At 42.7% G+C, this 17,724-nt stretch overlaps 1 protein-coding gene across 6 annotated transcripts in view; it reads left to right on the top strand.

Annotated features, from left to right (window-relative positions):
• Positions 1–17,724, top strand: part of YEATS2 (YEATS domain containing 2) — a 48,440-nt gene that overhangs the window by 25,444 nt on the left and 5,272 nt on the right. For 4 of the 6 annotated variants that reach the window (XR_008841187.1, XM_056498780.1, XM_056498781.1 and 1 more), the window contains exons 15-29: positions 807–977; positions 2,247–2,505; positions 3,227–3,388; positions 4,225–4,349; positions 4,702–4,857; positions 5,560–5,733; positions 6,430–6,628; positions 9,163–9,294; positions 9,548–9,646; positions 10,644–10,755; positions 11,875–11,948; positions 13,001–13,080; positions 13,955–14,156; positions 15,519–15,745; positions 16,870–16,944. Coding sequence is in view for 5 of the 6 variants with exons in the window: in XM_056498780.1 (XP_056354755.1) it covers positions 807–977; positions 2,247–2,505; positions 3,227–3,388; positions 4,225–4,349; positions 4,702–4,857; positions 5,560–5,733; positions 6,430–6,628; positions 9,163–9,294; positions 9,548–9,646; positions 10,644–10,755; positions 11,875–11,948; positions 13,001–13,080; positions 13,955–14,156; positions 15,519–15,745; positions 16,870–16,944 (2,247 nt within the window). In the remaining variant the exon portion in view is untranslated. Of the gene's footprint in view, positions 1–806; positions 978–2,246; positions 2,506–3,226; positions 3,389–4,224; positions 4,350–4,701; positions 4,858–5,559; positions 5,734–6,429; positions 6,629–9,162; positions 9,295–9,547; positions 9,647–10,643; positions 10,756–11,874; positions 11,949–13,000; positions 13,081–13,954; positions 14,157–15,518; positions 15,746–16,869; positions 16,945–17,724 lie in introns of those variants that run through there. The other 2 variants (XM_056498782.1, XM_056498783.1) reach the window with 2 other exon arrangements.

Below are 17,724 nucleotides of genomic sequence, written 5' to 3'. Positions count from 1 at the left end.
ATTGCAGGATAGAAATAAAAAACAGGTTCAGAACATGAATTTGAAACTTTAAAGTGTCAGGGCTCTTTGTGGAGGTGCAGCATGTGAAGAAGTCAGGTCTGGCCAAGTCCCTTATCAGGATGAGTGGTACTTGTAACACTGCCAGCATGTGTAATTTCCATGGCCATCTCTGAAATGGGGACTGCTTTGTCACTAAGTCACTTTGTCACACCACTCCACAGGCTGTGTGGGAGCAGCCCTCACTGGGAGCTGAGTTAGAGTGCCTGTGGTTGTGAGCACCGTGTCTGAGTTCAGAGTGTGCCTGCCCTTCCCTGCAGACAGGCTGCTCCACAAGCCATCTTCAGTGCTTGAAGGTGATGCATTGGAGTGGCTCCCTAGAACAGAGGCTGGACAAGGTTAAGAGAATAAAGTCGATATTTATTAAAGGCCTTCAATAGATACACCTGGGGCAGTCAGAGGCTACACCCAAAATGGACAATGGTCATGAGTTTTTCAGACAGATATAGGTTTGGTCTATTTACATGTTGGGGATCAATTCTCCAATTACAGCTTCAGGTAATGATGTCATTTACCCCCAGTTTGCTCCCCCAATTCACTTTTGTTGATACTTTTTGGGGCCTGAGGCTGTAGGGTGTCCTTGAATCTCGAGGGATTGTTGTGTCTGAACACAGTGTGGAGACAGTAACTCACACTCTGTTTGGAGTTTGGAGTTATGCACTAAAGCAGTAGAGGATTTGAAAAATACAGAGTCTAAAATCCTAAGGCATCAGGTGCTTGCTTTCTGTGACTGTTTGCTCCTTGCCCAGGTGATCATCAAGCAGGAGCCCGGGGAGCTGCCGCAGCAGGCGGCGGTGCCGGCGGCGGGCGCGGCGCAGCCCGCGGTGCAGCAGTACGTCACCGTCAAGGGCAGCCACATGCTGGCCCTGTCCCCACAGAAACCCATCGTGAGCACGGGCGAGGGCACGGTGCAGTCCAAGGTAAGGGCCATGGGGCACCTCTCTCGTGGTGTTACTGCAGCCCTTGGGAGCAGGGTAGCTCCTGCCTCCCTCCCAGGTGGCAGCACCGTGGGTAGCTGGGTTGCTGTGTGCAGAGTGGCTCGTGTCCTGCTTCCACTTCCACTTTCTACTTCCACTTCCTGCAGGCACTGTTGCATTTTATTGTGTGCAGGAACATCTGCTTCTGTCCAAGTCATTGCAGCAGTGAGGAGCAGGTGCTTTTGGACTGTCAACCCAGAAAGCTGGCTGCCATCAGCAGCTCTTGCTGAAACTCATTCAGGTCATTCCATAAGGGAAGGTGAATTGTTTCCTAGGAATGCAGGCCTGCAGCACAAGAGAGCAGCACAAATAGGGTAGAGGCTGAGCCAGAACTAGCATTAGGTGAAAGCAGTCCTGCCTGAGTGGCAACTCAAACATCTTAATGTAGGAGTCGTGCCAATGCAGTCCTGCTTTGACAGGAGTGACACAGCTTCTGAGAAGGCACAGTGCAGTGATAAGATGACAGATGTGTCAGAATTTGTCTCCATTCTTGCCTCTTTCCATTGTGGACAGAGTCAAATGATGTGTGAGGCACTAGAGATTGCATACAGAACTTTCACGTTTGCATAAGTAAATACTTTTTTTTGCATTTGCAACATTTCCTTGTTCTTTTTGCTGCCTTTTTTTCCTGTTTGAGCAGGTATGCAAAAAACTCATGTTCCACTGCAGTACTGTTAAACAGTTACTGTTAACACATAAAATTAAAGCACTTTGTGGGTTCTGCTTTGAGGCTTCAGTTTTCCCAGGGAATCTGTTCCCATGAATGTGTTGAAACTGAATTTCTACATCTCTTTAATTCACCAAGGCAAGCTTTATCTTCAGCTGGAATTAAGCAATTGCTTATAAATCAGAAGAAAAGGAATTGCCCTGTGATTTGAATGAACTTAATCTTTTGTGGGTGCGCTGAGATCCTGACCGGGTTTAACAGTTTATCATTTTACTTGGGATTGGCCTCTTGCCGAATTAATTCTGTTCCTGAGTGAAGAGCTTCTGTTCGTGACCAGGCTCGTCCTGAGATGTCTGGAGATGGGGGAGGTGTAGCAGCCAGGATCCCAGGATGGCTGTGGCCAGCAGGGCCCCATGCCATGCCATGCCATGCCATGCCATGCCATGCCATGCCATGCCATGCCATGCCATGCCATGCCATGCCATGCCATGCCATGCCATGCCATGCCATGCCATGCCATGCCATGCCATCCCTGTGTGTTGCAGGTTGTTGGCGTTCCGGTCGGTTCTGCGCTGCAGTCGACAGTGAAACAAGCGGTGGCAATCAGTGGTGGGCAGATCCTCGTGGCAAAGTCCAGCTCCTCGGTGGCAAAGGCTGTTGGTTCAAAGCAGGTTGTGACTCAAGGTGTAGCCAAAGCCATCGTGAGTGGAGGTGGAGGGACCATTGTGGCTCAGCCCGTGCAGACTATAACAAAGGCGCAAGTTTCTTCCACAGGAGCTCTGAAAAGTACATCTCAAGGCTCAGGTAGAGTGATTTTACACCTTGTTGATAGCTAGTGATGGGTCTGTAATGGTTTATTCAACTGCAAAATAGCTGTGTGATTGAAAACTTGAAAGTGAGTAGAGGGAAGTTCAAGCTGAGTTTAATAATAAAGAAAATGTTAATTCATTATTTGTAAGGGGGAAGAGGGAGCACCAGTGCTTTAAAAGCAGTGCTCTGGGAGTGGAGACCAGATGGATAACTGGGGAATATGCAGCAGACCTTGAGACTTTCATGGAGCCAGGTCTCACATTTTTGCCTGGCATTGTGATCCTTTCCCCATGAATCCAGCCAGCCAGAGCCAAAGTGTCCCTATTTCACCTCCACATCTTCCCCAGTGCTTACAGGTACAGGAGTATGGGCAGAAGCCCCCTGTGTGCATCTGCACACAGCTGCCTTAACTGAACACAGGCTGTTGGAAAGCTGCTGTGTGGTGCCTGGGGCTGCAGGAAGCCTGCAGACCCCACAGCTGTGCTGCTTTGGCCTGCAGCCACAAGTGGGACTGCACACAGAGAGATTTTTTTTCCAGAGCTATTAAAAAAAGTGTCTGTGGATCACTGGTGGAGTTAATCTGCGGTTAGAGCAGCTAAGTAGGGATTACTGAGGGCTGGTTGCATGTCACTGAGTACTTCCATCCTGTGCAGATTTCAGTGCATGCTACTTTCTGCAAGCAACTCTTTTATTCCTTTTTATTCTCTCTTTCTAGTGATGGCTACACTGCAGTTACCAGCCACCAACCTGGCAAACTTGGCAAACTTACCACCAGGCACCAAGCTGTACCTCACCACCAACAGCAAGAACCCTTCTGGGAAAGGAAAACTGCTGCTGATACCCCAAGGAGCCATACTGAGAGCCACAAATAATGCTAGTTAGTCTTGCAGGGAAATCTAATGAGTTAAATCATGTAATCACTGCATAATTAATGTTTGGCATTTTTGCTATAAAGGATCCTGGTACTGTGGAAATCAGTAATGGGATAGGGTTTCGTTGTTCAATGGCCCATATATGGTGCTTTTTAAGGCTGAGATCTACAGGTGGCTTTTGTTTTCAGTGAAACTGCTTTTCATGCCATGCTCTCAATGCAGAAATGTTTTTTTGGTTAATAGGCCTGTGAATGGAATTCCCTGTTAAATACCTGCAGCTGGGGCAGTCCAGCTTTGGTAATCTCATTGGCAACAAGGAAGATCACATACTTGTGATGTTTATGACAGAGCCATGAGTATTTTTCTACCCTTGTTTCTTAATGAGAGACTACAAGAAGTTGCTGTTCAGACTGTTCCTTCTGGAGGCAGAGCAATATCAAAGGGTCACTGCAAATTATCACTGCTTGGTATCCATTCTCTGTTATTATGTTAACAAAATTGCATTGACAGCCAGTGAAATTAAAATTGAGAAGCCAGTGAGATTCAGAATGTTTCCAGAGCTTTTTTCTGCAGATCCATAACCTTCAAAAGAGTGATGAAGAGATTGTTCTTTTGTTGGACGGCCAGCCCTCCTTATCTCCCCAATAGCTCCTTTGCTCATGGCATTAGCTGAGCTGTAAGAGAGCAGAGCAGCACAGCTGAACTCTTCTTTACTGAATAATAACATTACTTGACTGCAAAACACGAGGCACCAAATGTCAATTACTTGTATATGCAGGGATGCTTTAGCAGCTGGCCCTGTCTGATTACCAAAGGCTCAAATCTTTTCCTCTGCTTACAGGTCTTCAGTCTGGTTCTTCTACTAACAGTGGAGGAGGAGGAGGAGGAGGAGGAACTCAAAGCACAAGCAGTAACTTGTCACAGCACCTCACCTATACATCCTACATCCTGAAGCAGACACCCCAGGTCAGTGGCACAAGCATCTCAGTGGAAGCACACTGACATTTCAGGCTGCAGGGGTGTTAGGTGGATGTCCTGTGGTTCTGTAGGATGTGAAACATTCTGGGACTGATCTGGGTTTTACTTGATATTTCTGCTGCTCTGCTTCCATCAGGAGATGTTCTGCAGCAAGAAGGTTGCATCCAGCTCTTAGTGCAGGAGCATCCAATGTAGCTAGCAGTGCCTTGTTTCAGAAGATAAAATGTTGTTGTGGCTACATTATAGCCACAAGCTTTTATCTGTTATTGACACTCCTAGATTCCTGTTGACTCTTAAGTGTGTTTCAAAATGCTGACCTCCCTGATTCTTTCTGGAGCAGGGCACCTTTCTGGTTGGCCAGCCTTCACCTCAGGGCTCTGGGAAGCAGATGACTTCAGCATCAGTTGTTCAGGGCAGTGTAGGAGTTGGAGCATCTTCCACACAAGGACAAGCTCTGAAAGTGATAACTGGACAGAAAACAGCTCTGTTTACACAGGTAATATGCAACTGATTTGTTTCTCTCTTGATAAAGTACAGGAACCACAGCCACACGTTATTTAGAGCATTTCCTTTCACAGTTGTTTGGTTTGATGTGGAGTTTTGTACAATTGTGGTGCTGGCTGTACCACGATGAGGAAAGCACACAAAGGTTTATTTTCATCAGGCTACAGATTTCCAGCTTTCTCTTCTCAGAGGGGGTCAGCTTGCAGTCTGTGTAAGCCTGGAGTTGCTGCTTTGTAAATGGGCTCTGGGATTTCTTAATGAAATGGAATGGAAAAGTGAATAGTCAGCTGCAAAAATGTATTTAAATCCTTGGACTTTAGAAATGGGTCACCTGCTTTAAAATCTTTTGGTACCCCTCAAAGGTCCTTTTTCTAAAAAGTACCTGGTAGTCTCTGTGAAATTCAAATTAAGAGCGCTTGCAACTGGTTATCCAAAATTCAAGATTAATAGCCATTTATTTGCATAGTCAACACTTATAAAGCTGACTTCTGAGGTGATAATTTTTTTCCACCAATTATTGCCAGAATTTGATTTTTTTCAAAAGTATTTTGAAAATATTTTCTAGTAATATAAAAAGCATTTCTCTTGTTTGTTTTATTGTGTTGTTTTGTTCTGTTTTGATTTGGGTTTTTTTTTTAATAATTTAAAACCCTAACTAATATATGTTTTCCTTACGCTGCATTCTTTCTCAAAGGCTGCATCCAGTGGACAGACATCACTGGTGAAAATATCAGATGGGTCTATAAAATCAGTGCCTGCCTCATCCCAGCTCTCCAAACCTGGCACCACTGTGCTGAGAGTATCAGGAGGTGTCATCACCACTGCTGCTGCTCCTGCTGTGGCCCTCCCCACCAACGGGGTGGCCCAGGTGAGAAACAGCACTGCCATGTTCTGCAGTGCAGTGTTTGCACTCCTGCCAGACAGTCCCAGGGAAGGGCTTTGCTGCTTTTGTCCCCTGTTGGTGCTCTCCACAGTCAGCTTGGAGGGGTGCTGTGCCTTGGAGCAGCCTGTGAGTGCTGCTGGGAGCACAGCCCTGCACAGTGCTCAGAGCCTGAGCTGCTGCGGCAGCTGCTGGGCCCTGGCTCTGTGCAAAGGCTGGCACTGCTCTCCCCAGGGCAGCTGTGCCACTGCAGCCTGTCAAGGAGCTGCTTTGGCATGGAGGGAGGCAGGACACATAGTATTTGCATTGCTAAAGTGGATGTTTATGTGGGTGGATGCAGCCATGGATCAGTTGATGCAGGCTGTCCAGCTGGAGTGGAGCTGCAGTGCATGGAGAGCAGAGGAAGCAAAATGAAGAGTGTGGAATTCACTCTGAGCCTTTCTTTCTGTGCCTCCCAAATGCTTGTGGAGAGTTGATGCCATGCTGCCACAGCCTCCATTCTGTATGTGCCATCTTTGTGTGGGGGCTTTTGGATATGAGCTTGAGAATCTTTTTCTTCCTAACAACTGATAGGTAAAAATTTGGTGTTGCTACTTTTACTACTTATATTACCTTGTCATGCTTACTTTTGAATCACCTGTGACATGAAAAGGGATTTGTTATCCCTCTCTGCCTCTTATGCAGCAAACAGATAATGCAGCTTCCAGTTCATCAGTTTCTGGAACTCCTGCAGCAAAGACACCTGGACAGCAACACCAAATCTGTGTAAGCCAGAGCCAGTCTACTTCCTCAGTAGTGAATAAGACTGCGGCTTCCAGTGTTGTAAGTGTTGCTTCCTTGATGACTACAGCAACGCCTGTGACAGCAAAAGCTACAGTATCAGGTATTAAACTACCTTCCCACTATTCCTAGAGAAAGTTACAATCCAAGTGTGAGTTTTGTACATGTCTTCACTGTAAATGGAAGAATTTAGTCACCTAAATTTCCCATTTGTAAGTGTGTGAAAGTCATGCTTTCTAAAACATTTTATTAACATAACTTTTGGCTTAACCAAGGAAATTTCTGATAATTTGGCATCCTTTTGGCATTGATGTATCTGTTACAAATGACAGCACAGGTTGCCCTTTGGTATTGGAGAGGGATTTTAGTTTTCATGCCAGATTTTCACTAGAAGATGCATTTTGCCTGTCAGGAGCAGAGTGTGTCACTATCAAGAATACCAGCAGCACTACAGACTTGATTAGTTTGTGAAAGTGAAACTCTACTGTATGCAGAGAATGAGCAGAATTTGTCTCTGTGGCTTTGCATCTGCTCTGTTGGGATTGAAAAGGAGAGAGATGTTGATTAGAGGGAGCTGGAGCCTTTGAAGTCAAAATTCATTAAGTACCATGAAGTAGGCTGAATCATTCAAGGTAATAAAAATGAGCTGCCCTTATGTGGAGGGGAGTTCTTCTTATATAGTTTTATCATATTTCCAGCATCTTTCTTGTCAGGGAGGCCAAATACAGCAGGTCTAAGAGTTATGAGTTAAAATTGGAAATTTTTGTTTAGATTAATTTACCTGCTGGCATGTTCCGTTCACTTGAAGTGATTCTTTATGAAGTGGAAGCAGAGTAAAAGTACAGAAAAGTGAAATTAAGTGACACTGAGCTCATCTGACATTGTCTTTTTGGAGCAGCTCTTCTTGTCTCCTCTCTAGTCAGACTTAAATTTCTCTTTTCTCATGGTTAGATTTTACCTAGAGCTTGAAAATAAACAGCATAGACTGCTAAGACTGGCAGAATCCTTCAGGAAGCAATTCAGTATTTTTCTCTTGGCAAGGAAAGCAGACAGGTGGGTTTTTTTGGAGGAAATAAGCCATACCAAATAGCTTTCAGACTAAAATTCCCATTTATTAAAACTCCCATATACATGTGAGAATGCTGTCTAGATTTTGTTTTGGGGATTTTTTTATGACCTGAGGCATTGATTTCATTGTGGAAAACTCTTCAAGAATCTCAGAAGGAACAGTGGCTGTAAAACAGTTATTTCAACGTGGTAACAAAGAAAAACTTGAAACTATCAAAATCCTGAACATTTGTGGTTTTAAGGACAGCTTCTTGAAAAGGATTTCAAACTTTCCCTTGTTTTAAATCAAGCAATGTCTCCCACCCACCAGGCTGATAGGGTTTGTTGAAAAGGTCCCTTCCTAATAGCCTGGCTGTTGGGTCCCTTGCTGTCCTACCCTGACACATCAGCCTGTCCCACACAAAGGAATGGGTAGCACTAGGTGAGCCTTCTTGTCTGGAGGTAAAAGCCTAACTGACCAGTGCTGGGCATCCTTAAAAACCAAGAAAAAACAAGACATCTTCACCAGAACTTGCACATTTAGTACTTGGAAAGCAGCTGTGTTTCAGTGCTAATACTACTATTAATGATGTCAAAACAAATCATAGTTACAAAATTTCTATATCTACAATCTGAAGAAAAGTAAACTGCAGATTGAATACAACTACATTGAAAATACCCAGTTTACCAGTAGAAAGGGTGGACATAGGCCCTAATCAGTGTTAGAGTGCTGGCTGGGGTGCCTTGGGGTGTCATCACAAGGAGATGACACGTCCTTGTGCAGGAGAGAGCTGGCAGACAGGAAATGAGCTCTCCTCTCCCATTGGACTGTGGCACAGCTTGGAGTCGTGCTGATTTCTCCTGAAGTTACTGAGTGGTATCACTGATAATTCTGTTTATATCTGAATGTTCTGCTTGTTCTTTTGGCCTTGACTAAAATCAGGGATTTAGTTCAGTCCCCAATTCAATGTACTTCTCAGCCATCCTTACATGTGTGTTCAATGCACGTTGTAGAGACTCACAACACTCAGTTCACGTGTGTCCTTTGTCAGAACTGCTGCACAGCAGCCTTGGGCTTGTCCCATAGTTGGAACAGGGTTGATTGTGCCCTGCTGGCTGCAGTGGATGCTGCTAAGCTGAGCTGCAGAGGTGTGAGTGGCACTGGATACCTCCCTGAGAGCAGCTGTGTGAGTACAACAGAGCTGTAGTTCCCTGGCTTACCACAGCCTTGAGCACAAGGTCTGGTCCTGACAAGAACGTTTTACTCTGCTGAGCCTGCTTCAGTTGGAAGGTTTGTTACATCAACTTTTGCTTAAAATTCCTTAGGTAATGAGGAGATTTGCTTTACAACTCTCAGAGTTCTGTGCAGCATGTAAGAGTGTGCACACTGCTGTGCAGCACCACAGCGTCTGAGCCATCGCTTGTGTCAGTGGAAACTCGTCCTGACAGCTCACCCAACTGTGGCTTGTTAAGAGGGTGGCACTGCTAGGTTACATGCCATCCTGCTTCCAGCACAAAGGGAGAGAAGTAGCTGGAGATAAACTAACTGGTGTGTTTTATTTAACATTTTGTCTTCCGTTCTTCTTGCAGGGTTGCTAAAAATCCACTCAAATCAGTCTAGTCCACAGCAGGCTGTTCTGACAGTTCCCAGCCAGCTTAAACAGCTCGGTGTAAACACAGCTTCTGGAGGTGTTCAGACAATACTCATGCCTATGAACAAAGGTAAAGGGCAGAGGAGGATGACAGATGGTATTTGAAAAATCTCCTTTGACACAGGGTAGCACTTGGTCACTGTTGGCATACATGGTCCAAAGTAGAGGTAGAAGAAATTGTAGCAAGGAATTCATCCCTGAACTTTGTGCTGCAAAAAAAGTGTGTTGCTTCTGAAAATGTTAATTTGTTGAAGTGTATGAAATTTGATTTTTTTTTTCTTCTTTGTTGCCCCCTCCCTTTTTTTTTTCCTGTTCATCTCCAGTGCTACAGTCACTTTCTACCAGCAAAGTTTCAGCAGTTTCAGCAGTAACAGCAGCAAGTACAGTTGTCCCAAGTCCCTCCACGGCATCCGTTGCCAAAGGTAAAAAGGGAATTCTTAGTAAGAAAAGTAGTAAAAAAAAAGCTTGTGCTGCTTTATTCAAGTGGCCTGACTATTAAAGTAGATTCCATGGCTATGGGTTCTTTTATTTCCATTATTAGTAGAGTTTAAATCAAGTTAAAATGACACCTGGGAACTTAGGAATTTAACAGTGACTTCACCCTTGACAAATCCCACAGTGTAGATGAGTATGGAGAAAAATGAGAATGTTCTAGAAAGCTACAAGGAGTACCTTAAACACTCATTGTTTCAGTCCATATTTACAGAACTGCATAGGAGCAGCAAGTATTCAACCCCAAATCCTGCTGTTCTCAGCCAGATGTACTGGAGATTGCTTTCCAGCAGCACTGATGGAGACAGCACGTGTCCCTGTGCACCCAGAGGGGAAAGAGATACACACAGTCCTTCCCAGAGTAAAGCATGGGGCAGAGCTGACACACCTGAAGTCCAGTTCTGGCAGAACTGTCATGTCTCTCTCCATCCCAGCTGTGTGACCAGACTGCCTGGTTATTTGGGCTCGGCACATCTCTCACTGCTTCTGTCTCACCAGAGTTCTCTCTAGACGTGAGAAAGTTCACATGTCAGAATCAGTGATGTCTTCAAAAGAAGTTGTCACTTTGAAATGTCATTTCTTGTTAAAACTTGGTTTCAGGCTTTCTATCCAGCTCTTTGTTTGCAGATGGGCCAAGCATTTCAGTTTAGATCAGGCAGTCATATGCAAAACAGCAGCAATTGATTATGCAGGTTTTCTGACAAGGATGAGATGTGGGCACATGGAGATCTGTAGGGGGAACATGTTCTGGTAGGTCTCTTTCAGCAAAATTGGAGGTCAAATTTGTTCATGCTTAGCAATGAGAATGCAAACAATAAGGGATGTTATGTAAGACCTTTAGTCTTACTGGAGTCTCACAAGACTGTCTGGTACTTTTATGAAGCTGACTGTACTTTTTGTCTTAAAATGTGTTCTGTTTCTTTGAAGTTAAGATGGAGCCTGATTCAACAGGACAAAGCTGCAGTTCTGTGGGTACCCAGGAAGGCCAAGCAGCAGTTAAAACAGAAGAGAGCTCTGAACTTGGGAATTACGTTATCAAGTAATTGTTCATTTCTCTATAAGGACTTTTGGTCTTGGAAGTGCTGGGGGAATGGAGATGGTTCTAGGGATGCATGCAGTAGTGTTACTTTGACCTAGAAATACATTATAAAATCTGTCCCATACACTGCTGCATCTGTACTAATCCTGTTGGGTGGCATTTGTTTCAGACAGTGTTGCAACATTTTATTTGTGAATGGATTTGTATGCACGGTTCATGACGGGGAAAAATTATTTGAAGATTTGCAGTTGTTTTGGGCTTTATTAAAATCACAAGCTGCTAAAATCTCTTTATCATCCTCTGCTTGTGTAAGTCCCATTGCGTGTCCTTAGTCAGGTCACACTGCCCAGTGAAATGCAGCTCTGAAAATGGGCATCTGAAATAAGTAGAACTGTCCACCTTCTGGACTCTCAATTCTTGTTAAACTCACATACTTGTGTAATTACTTAGTATGAGGGCTGCTTTGCTTCAGAATTAGAATTAAATAATAATGAGTATTCGATCACTGGATGCTGTGAAATCCAGTGCCTTGTTTGTGATGCTTTTGCAAGTACTTGTTAGTGTTTTTCACCAGAACTCAGACTGCATATTTCTTGCAGTGTGTATTGCTCTTGATTCCTCCAACTTTCCTGTCTGTGTTTTGTCAAGTTTTGTTATCTCAGTGTATCCCTGCTGACCATACCCTGATGGAGAGTGTGTGTAACAGACAGGAATAAATCTTCAGTCACTACACACTGAAAATTATCTTAGTTATAAGACAACTGTTGGAAAATACAGTTTAATATAGGCTATGGCTGGTTAAGTCAAGTCACATAAATGCAAAGTTTCCCATGTTTCCTGCTGGGACAGCCTGCACTAGTTGCCCCTCTCAAAGTAATGTTGCAGGGATTTTCTCCAGGCCTGTCTTCAGTTTCTTCAGCCTGACAAAGGCAGCTTGTGGACACTTTGGCAAGAGGAAGGGCTGTTTGAAATTGGGGTGTAACAGTTTATCCTCACACTGCTATTTGAAATGCCTTGGGGTTAAAGACTTTAAACCATGCAATGATTTTTGAAACCTTTTACATCTGATTCATGGCTTCCAACAGCAATCTTCACTGTGATTCTTTTTATCCCTTGCAGCATAGAATATTTGGAGAACATCCAGCAGCTTTTAACAGCAATAGTGAAGAAGGTTCCATTAATTGCTGAAAAAAGTAAGCAGTAAATGAAAAGGCTTTGCTCTGTATTGTCAGTGTATCAACAGAATGCCTTGCATACTCTACAGCCACAGAAGTTATTAAAAGGTGGAATGAAATGAAGCCATTCTCCTAGGGAGTTTACCCCAGGGGTTATTCTGAAGATGCTTAGAATTACATTCTTCCAGTAAATTCAAATATGTTGATAGCAGTTAGAATCTTTCATCTATTTTTTTTTCATTAGAAATAGATTGTATTTCTTACATAATGGCTGCTAGTAGGCCTTCTTTTTCCTGGTTTGTCCTTAATGGATTTGCTTTTTTGCTTTTCTTTTTTCTATTTTTAAATTTAAAACTAGGGTTTCATCAAGCTGGCAAACACAGTAACAGCTCAACACTGAAATGTGTTTGTTATTAGGGGTTTTGCCTTCTTTTTTAAACAAAAGGGGATAATTTGCAGAAAAAACATTTTAATCTTGTGTGGTACTTTATTATTTCATTCTTACTTATGTACATAACTGAAAATACATCAGCTTTCTGTGGTAACTAATGCACTTTGAATGAGTGGTCCTGGAGTCTGGGTAGAGCAGACCCTCTCAAACAGAGGCAGCAAAGAAGGAGTGAGAGGCACAGTAAAGCTTTCATCACATCCAGCTCACATCACATCCATGCTTTTACCAGGAAACTTTTTCACTGTTGTTTCATTTTTATGTTGTAATTTGTTTGGGAAAAAAAAAAAAAATCCAGTTTTTCAAAGGAAAATACTTTGGCTAGTAAGGCAGACTTAAAGATCTACTTAATAGAATTTTGGGGGGGAAAGAGGCTTAAAACAGCCCATAGCTGCAGGTTCTGTGTATATGACCCAAGAGGGAGGCTGATTTTGCATTCAAAAACCAGTGTCAGTCTCTCTTGGAGAGAGCACAGCATTTGTAAGAGTTGGTTGCAGTCATTGAGCTGTGATCCTGAAATTCATGTCCCTCTTGCTCTTTGCTAAATAACATCAAACCCAGAATGCATATTACTTCACTTACTGAAAATTTAATAGAGTTTTTGATTTTGTGTTTTTTTCAGGTGAGGATGTAAGCTCTTTTTGTGCCAGTTCAGTGGAACAGTATTACAGCTGGAACATCGGGAAGAGGAGGGCAGCCGAGGTAATTCTCTCTTCCAGTGTTTCATAAGCAGTCACTAGGAACACAAGGAGGATTTAGAAATTATGGAACCTTCTTTGTTGTCTGATTTGTTTTCTGAATAAATCTGTTTCTTTAAATGGCAGCATTCTTTACTGCAAGGTGCACTGACTTGTGTTCAGACAGTGATCCAAGCAGAAAGGATGCTGAAGGTCATTTTTCAGTTTATTTATAGTAAGATGGTCTTTGAAGTATTTTAAAGCTCTAAATTCTTCCAAACTGGTAGTACCTTATCCTCATCCCTCCTCTGTGGCATGTTACAGTCAAGGGAATTTTACCCAACAGACGTTATGGATCGTGTTAGAGATTGTGTCTGCTTTCTGTGGGATGAGAATTGAGGGATCTGACATAAGCAGTACTAGTGCTGAAATAGATTGTCAGTTCCCCAAAGATAAATATTTCAGTTAACTTGGACCTTTTGTATTATGGTTTCCCTCTCTTTCTTCATCACTTTGCCATCTTTCTGTGGAGTTTTACTGGGAAAATGTTAACACTGAATTAGATCCTCTGTTGTTGCCAGCTTAAATGATCAAAGAGCATAACCAAATTTTAACACACTTCGCTCTAGTGGATTTCTTGCACCATGCTGTCTTGGATGTTACTTGGGAGATAAAACATTTCAAGAGAAATGTAACTAGGCCTCTGTAAATGTGTGTCCCTTTTCTTAAGAATTTTTTTGGATGATAAAGTGAAATTTAAATGACCTATCAGAAATCACTCTGACTCCTGAGAAAATCATATTCCCGTTTCTCCTGCAACCTGGATTATGGTTCTGGGCTGCAAGCTAACCATGAATGTTCTAGCCAGTGTGATGAGCTTTCTCTTTGATTGGTCGCAGTGGCAACGAGCAATGACAGTGAGAAAGATCCTCCAAGAAATCATAGAGAAGTATCCCAGGTTTCACAGTATCACAGCCCCGAAAACAAAGCACGTGGTGCACTGGTGTCGGTGCCATGGCTACACCCCCCCTGACCCTGAGACCCTGCACAGCGAGGAGGACTCCATTGAGGACGTGCTGACACAGATAGACAGTGAGCCAGGTGAGTGTGGAGGGACAGGGAGCTCCTCTCTGCCAAAGACACTGTTCATTAAATGCCTCTGTACAAGCACATCTGGAGCAGGGGGGTTCTTACTTTCTTTGTTTTCGCTTAATTCACCCCAGAATAACAAAACTTAGAGATGGTAAGGGCAGGCCTACAAGTGGGACTGTCCCTTGTCCCTATCAGTCCTGATGTTTTTCTGGGGCTTCTCTTAGTTTTTATTGTGCTCTGGGGTCCCTGGAGGCTCAGTGTAGATGAATCTCATGAAAGATGATCCTTGCTCCATAATGTAATCATTTATAAGTGGATACACAAAGTAAGCATAGGGAATAATGACATTTCTGTCCTTGGGTAGGCTTAGCCTGTGTTAAGACCATGCAAACACTCTGAATGAGTTCAGGTACAGAACCAAAAAAACCAAACCTGGCAGTGGCAGTGTGGAGCTCAGTGGGAGTTAATTCACCTCCAAAAGTGAGGTGAATTTGCTTCATGCATGAAGATTCATGCTTTGTATTACAGCTGCTACATTATTCCACAGCATGGCTCTAGGATCCCCTCAGCTCATTTCAGTATGTATTAAAATCACCTCCTTAATTTTGTCCATTCTTCACAGTTAAGCTCTCTTGATTCACCTTCAGATAATCCCTTTCCGAGAGCTGAATATTTTTCTATTCTGATCATACAGGGATTTAAGGTATTTCACAGAAGTGTATGGAATTGATATGTTGTAAAGTCTGGCCCTGCACTGCAGTTGCTGAAGGTGGAAAGGAAGCCTGCATCCAACTTATAATAATTTTATCTAAATCACTGTATTTTTGTTTGTCTTTAAAGAGTAGAATCTTTTTACTGCATAACTTTTGCTATGGTTTTGCATGGGTTTTGCTGGCTTGTGTCAATCATGCAGAGAAGAGGTTCCCTTTTGCCATTGCACTGTGAGCCTGTCTTGAAGCATGATAATGCTCATCACAATGTAAAATATGATTTAGCACTACATGGTGCCTACATGTAAAAGCTCCCCTTCTCTAAGCAAGTCAGAGAGTATCAGTCTGATTTGCCAGTTGCCAAAAAGCTTAAAAAGCTTCTGTGAGAATGTCTGGGAGATTGACATGAGGCTGGTTTTGTATGAAATGCAGCCTCCTTGATTGGTGTAGGAGCAGATGTGGGAGAGAACCATGAGTGTCATGGAGATATAATTAGAAGGCTCTCAATGACTGTTTGCATTTCTGTTCATCCTTATATTTGGTAGGCACTACAAAAATAACTTGCAATTACCTTAATTTCTTACCATATTTTGAGTGTGCATCTGTTTATAAACAGCTTTCCATAACCTATCATGTGTTTAATTGATTGCTTCTATTTCAGAGTGCCCTTCATCTTACAGCAGTGGTGAGGAGCTGTGCCGAAAACTGGAGGAACTACAGCAATTTCTGAAACAAGAGGCAGAACATGAAGAGGAAGTAGATATTCTCAATTTTACTGAGCCATTAAAGATAAACATTAAGAAAGAACAGGAGGAGAAGCAAGAAGAGATGAAATTCTACATGGCTTCTTTGCCTGCATCAGAGTTTGTGAGGGACACTGCTGAGAAGGTAATAAGTGAATCATAAAGCTAATTAGAACTTGTTAAGCTAGTTGTGCTCTTACATTTATTTAGTTGCATTTCCTTCATCCAAAAGGATGAATATAGGCCTTGGGACTTTTTAATGAAATTTTTTATACATGCCCTGGAAGAATTGACCTTCTGATTCAAGACATGCAGCTGTTAGTTCTGGCAGGGGAAAGGGAAGAATGCCACCTGGGAGCTCATTTCAGAGTAGCTGTTTTGCAGGGCTTAGTACAGAAAAATTATCTTGAAAGGCTAAAAGCAAATACAAATGAGGGATGAGGAGCACTAGCACTGAATTCTTCCTGTTCTATCATGGAAGCTTGGACCAATGCTGTGTAATAGCAGTTCCTGAAAAGGGGTTGTGGTAAAACTCAGCAAACTCCTCTGCTATTTGGATTTCTTCCTCCAGTTTAGGGCAGGAAAAAGGGAGGTTTTCTGTTATAGCAGCAGGAGAGAGAGGAGAGACTGACTTGGCTTGTAGGAAAGAATGCTTGCTGTTGTACCAGAGCAGCAGGAGGGGTTTGCATGGAGCAATTGTTGGAGAAAGAAAGGATCCCTGTCCCCACCTCACCTGCTGACATCAAGGGACAAAACTTTGGTTCTGCAGTGTGTCTGGTCTCTAGCTGCATAGGTGACAAAGGCACAGGCACAATGAGAGTGGAACTGAGGGATGAAACACTCTTTTTGATGTGGAGCTCCTGTGCCAGGAGTACTGTTTGAAGTGGTTTCAGTGGCCATAGCGGGGTGCAGGAAGATGATGAGTAGATGGATTGAAGATATGTACAGTTTTAAAATGGAGCTGCCATTCTCAGCCTGAGGATACCCAGTGCAGCCTGGGTTTTGTGTGGACTTTCTGAAACAAAAACTAAAACATGCTTTTGTTTCTTCTGACTTTCAGAGTCATTTCTACAGGCTGTGCTAATTTAACACAGAATTTTTTAAAATTAAGCCTGAGACTATACTGCTTGAAAGCTCTGTATATCTACTTGCTTCTCTTTTAACTACCCTTTGTAATTGAGGTTTTTTTGGTTAATCTTACTTAATTCTATTACAATGTGCATTGTGTTTTTTATATACTAATTCTTTTTTCCCTCTTATATCTTATAGATAGGGATTTCTTTTCAACCTGCTGAGGTACAAAAGAATGTTTATGCATCTGTAATAGAAGATATGATTTTAAAGGTAAGAAACTATTTCACAAGAATGGCTTGTCTGTAATTGTATTAACTCAGCAATTAGAAAAAAATTGAATATCTTTATTAATGTACATTTATCAAATCAAAATCTGTCTTTCTGAATGAATAGACAGATACATAGCTGCCCAAAGAGGGTTATACACTTTTGTGTGGACTTTCAGTCTTCTACCCTGATGTGTTGGCATGGACACAGAATAGTGATTTGCAAATTCTCACTCTCACGAAGATACTGACTCATTCTGGAATTTTGAAAGTACTCCTTGTTTTGTCCTTCCCTTCAGAATTGGGGGGAATCTTTCAGATTGTGTAAGACTTGATTCTTTTATACAAGGTTAGCTATATTTTCCTAAATACTGCTCAGTTACTTTGCCCAGGTTGTCTCTACTGGGAGACTGCTGAATTTGTGTGGGGAGTAACAATTCTGCCATGTTTGAGAAACTATTTCTCTATCATAATCCCTTCTGAAAAAAGAGAGAAATGGTTTTGCACCAGAATTTGAACAACACAGATGTGGAATTCTTGGGTTTGGACTGATGGCTAACACAGATGATTTCTAGCAGCACGCTGGTGTATTTCATGCCTAAGGGGTTGTTTATACAGAGTGCAGCTTATCAGAAGATGAGTTCTACAAAAGCTAATTGATTCCAGGTGGCACATGCACTCATGGGCATTACTGTGCTGTGCTCCCTGTTACTTGCCACAGTTGAACTCTGATATAGATACTCCATTTGTAGACACAGATTGTAGCCATCAGGTTGCTCCATTA

The sequence above is a fragment of the Oenanthe melanoleuca genome, chromosome 9, assembly GCF_029582105.1.
Source record: "Oenanthe melanoleuca isolate GR-GAL-2019-014 chromosome 9, OMel1.0, whole genome shotgun sequence".
Classification (NCBI taxonomy): Eukaryota; Metazoa; Chordata; class Aves; order Passeriformes; family Muscicapidae; genus Oenanthe; species Oenanthe melanoleuca.
The sequence above is the reverse complement of the archived record's forward strand: the minus strand, read 5'-3'. Positions and strand labels throughout refer to the sequence as shown.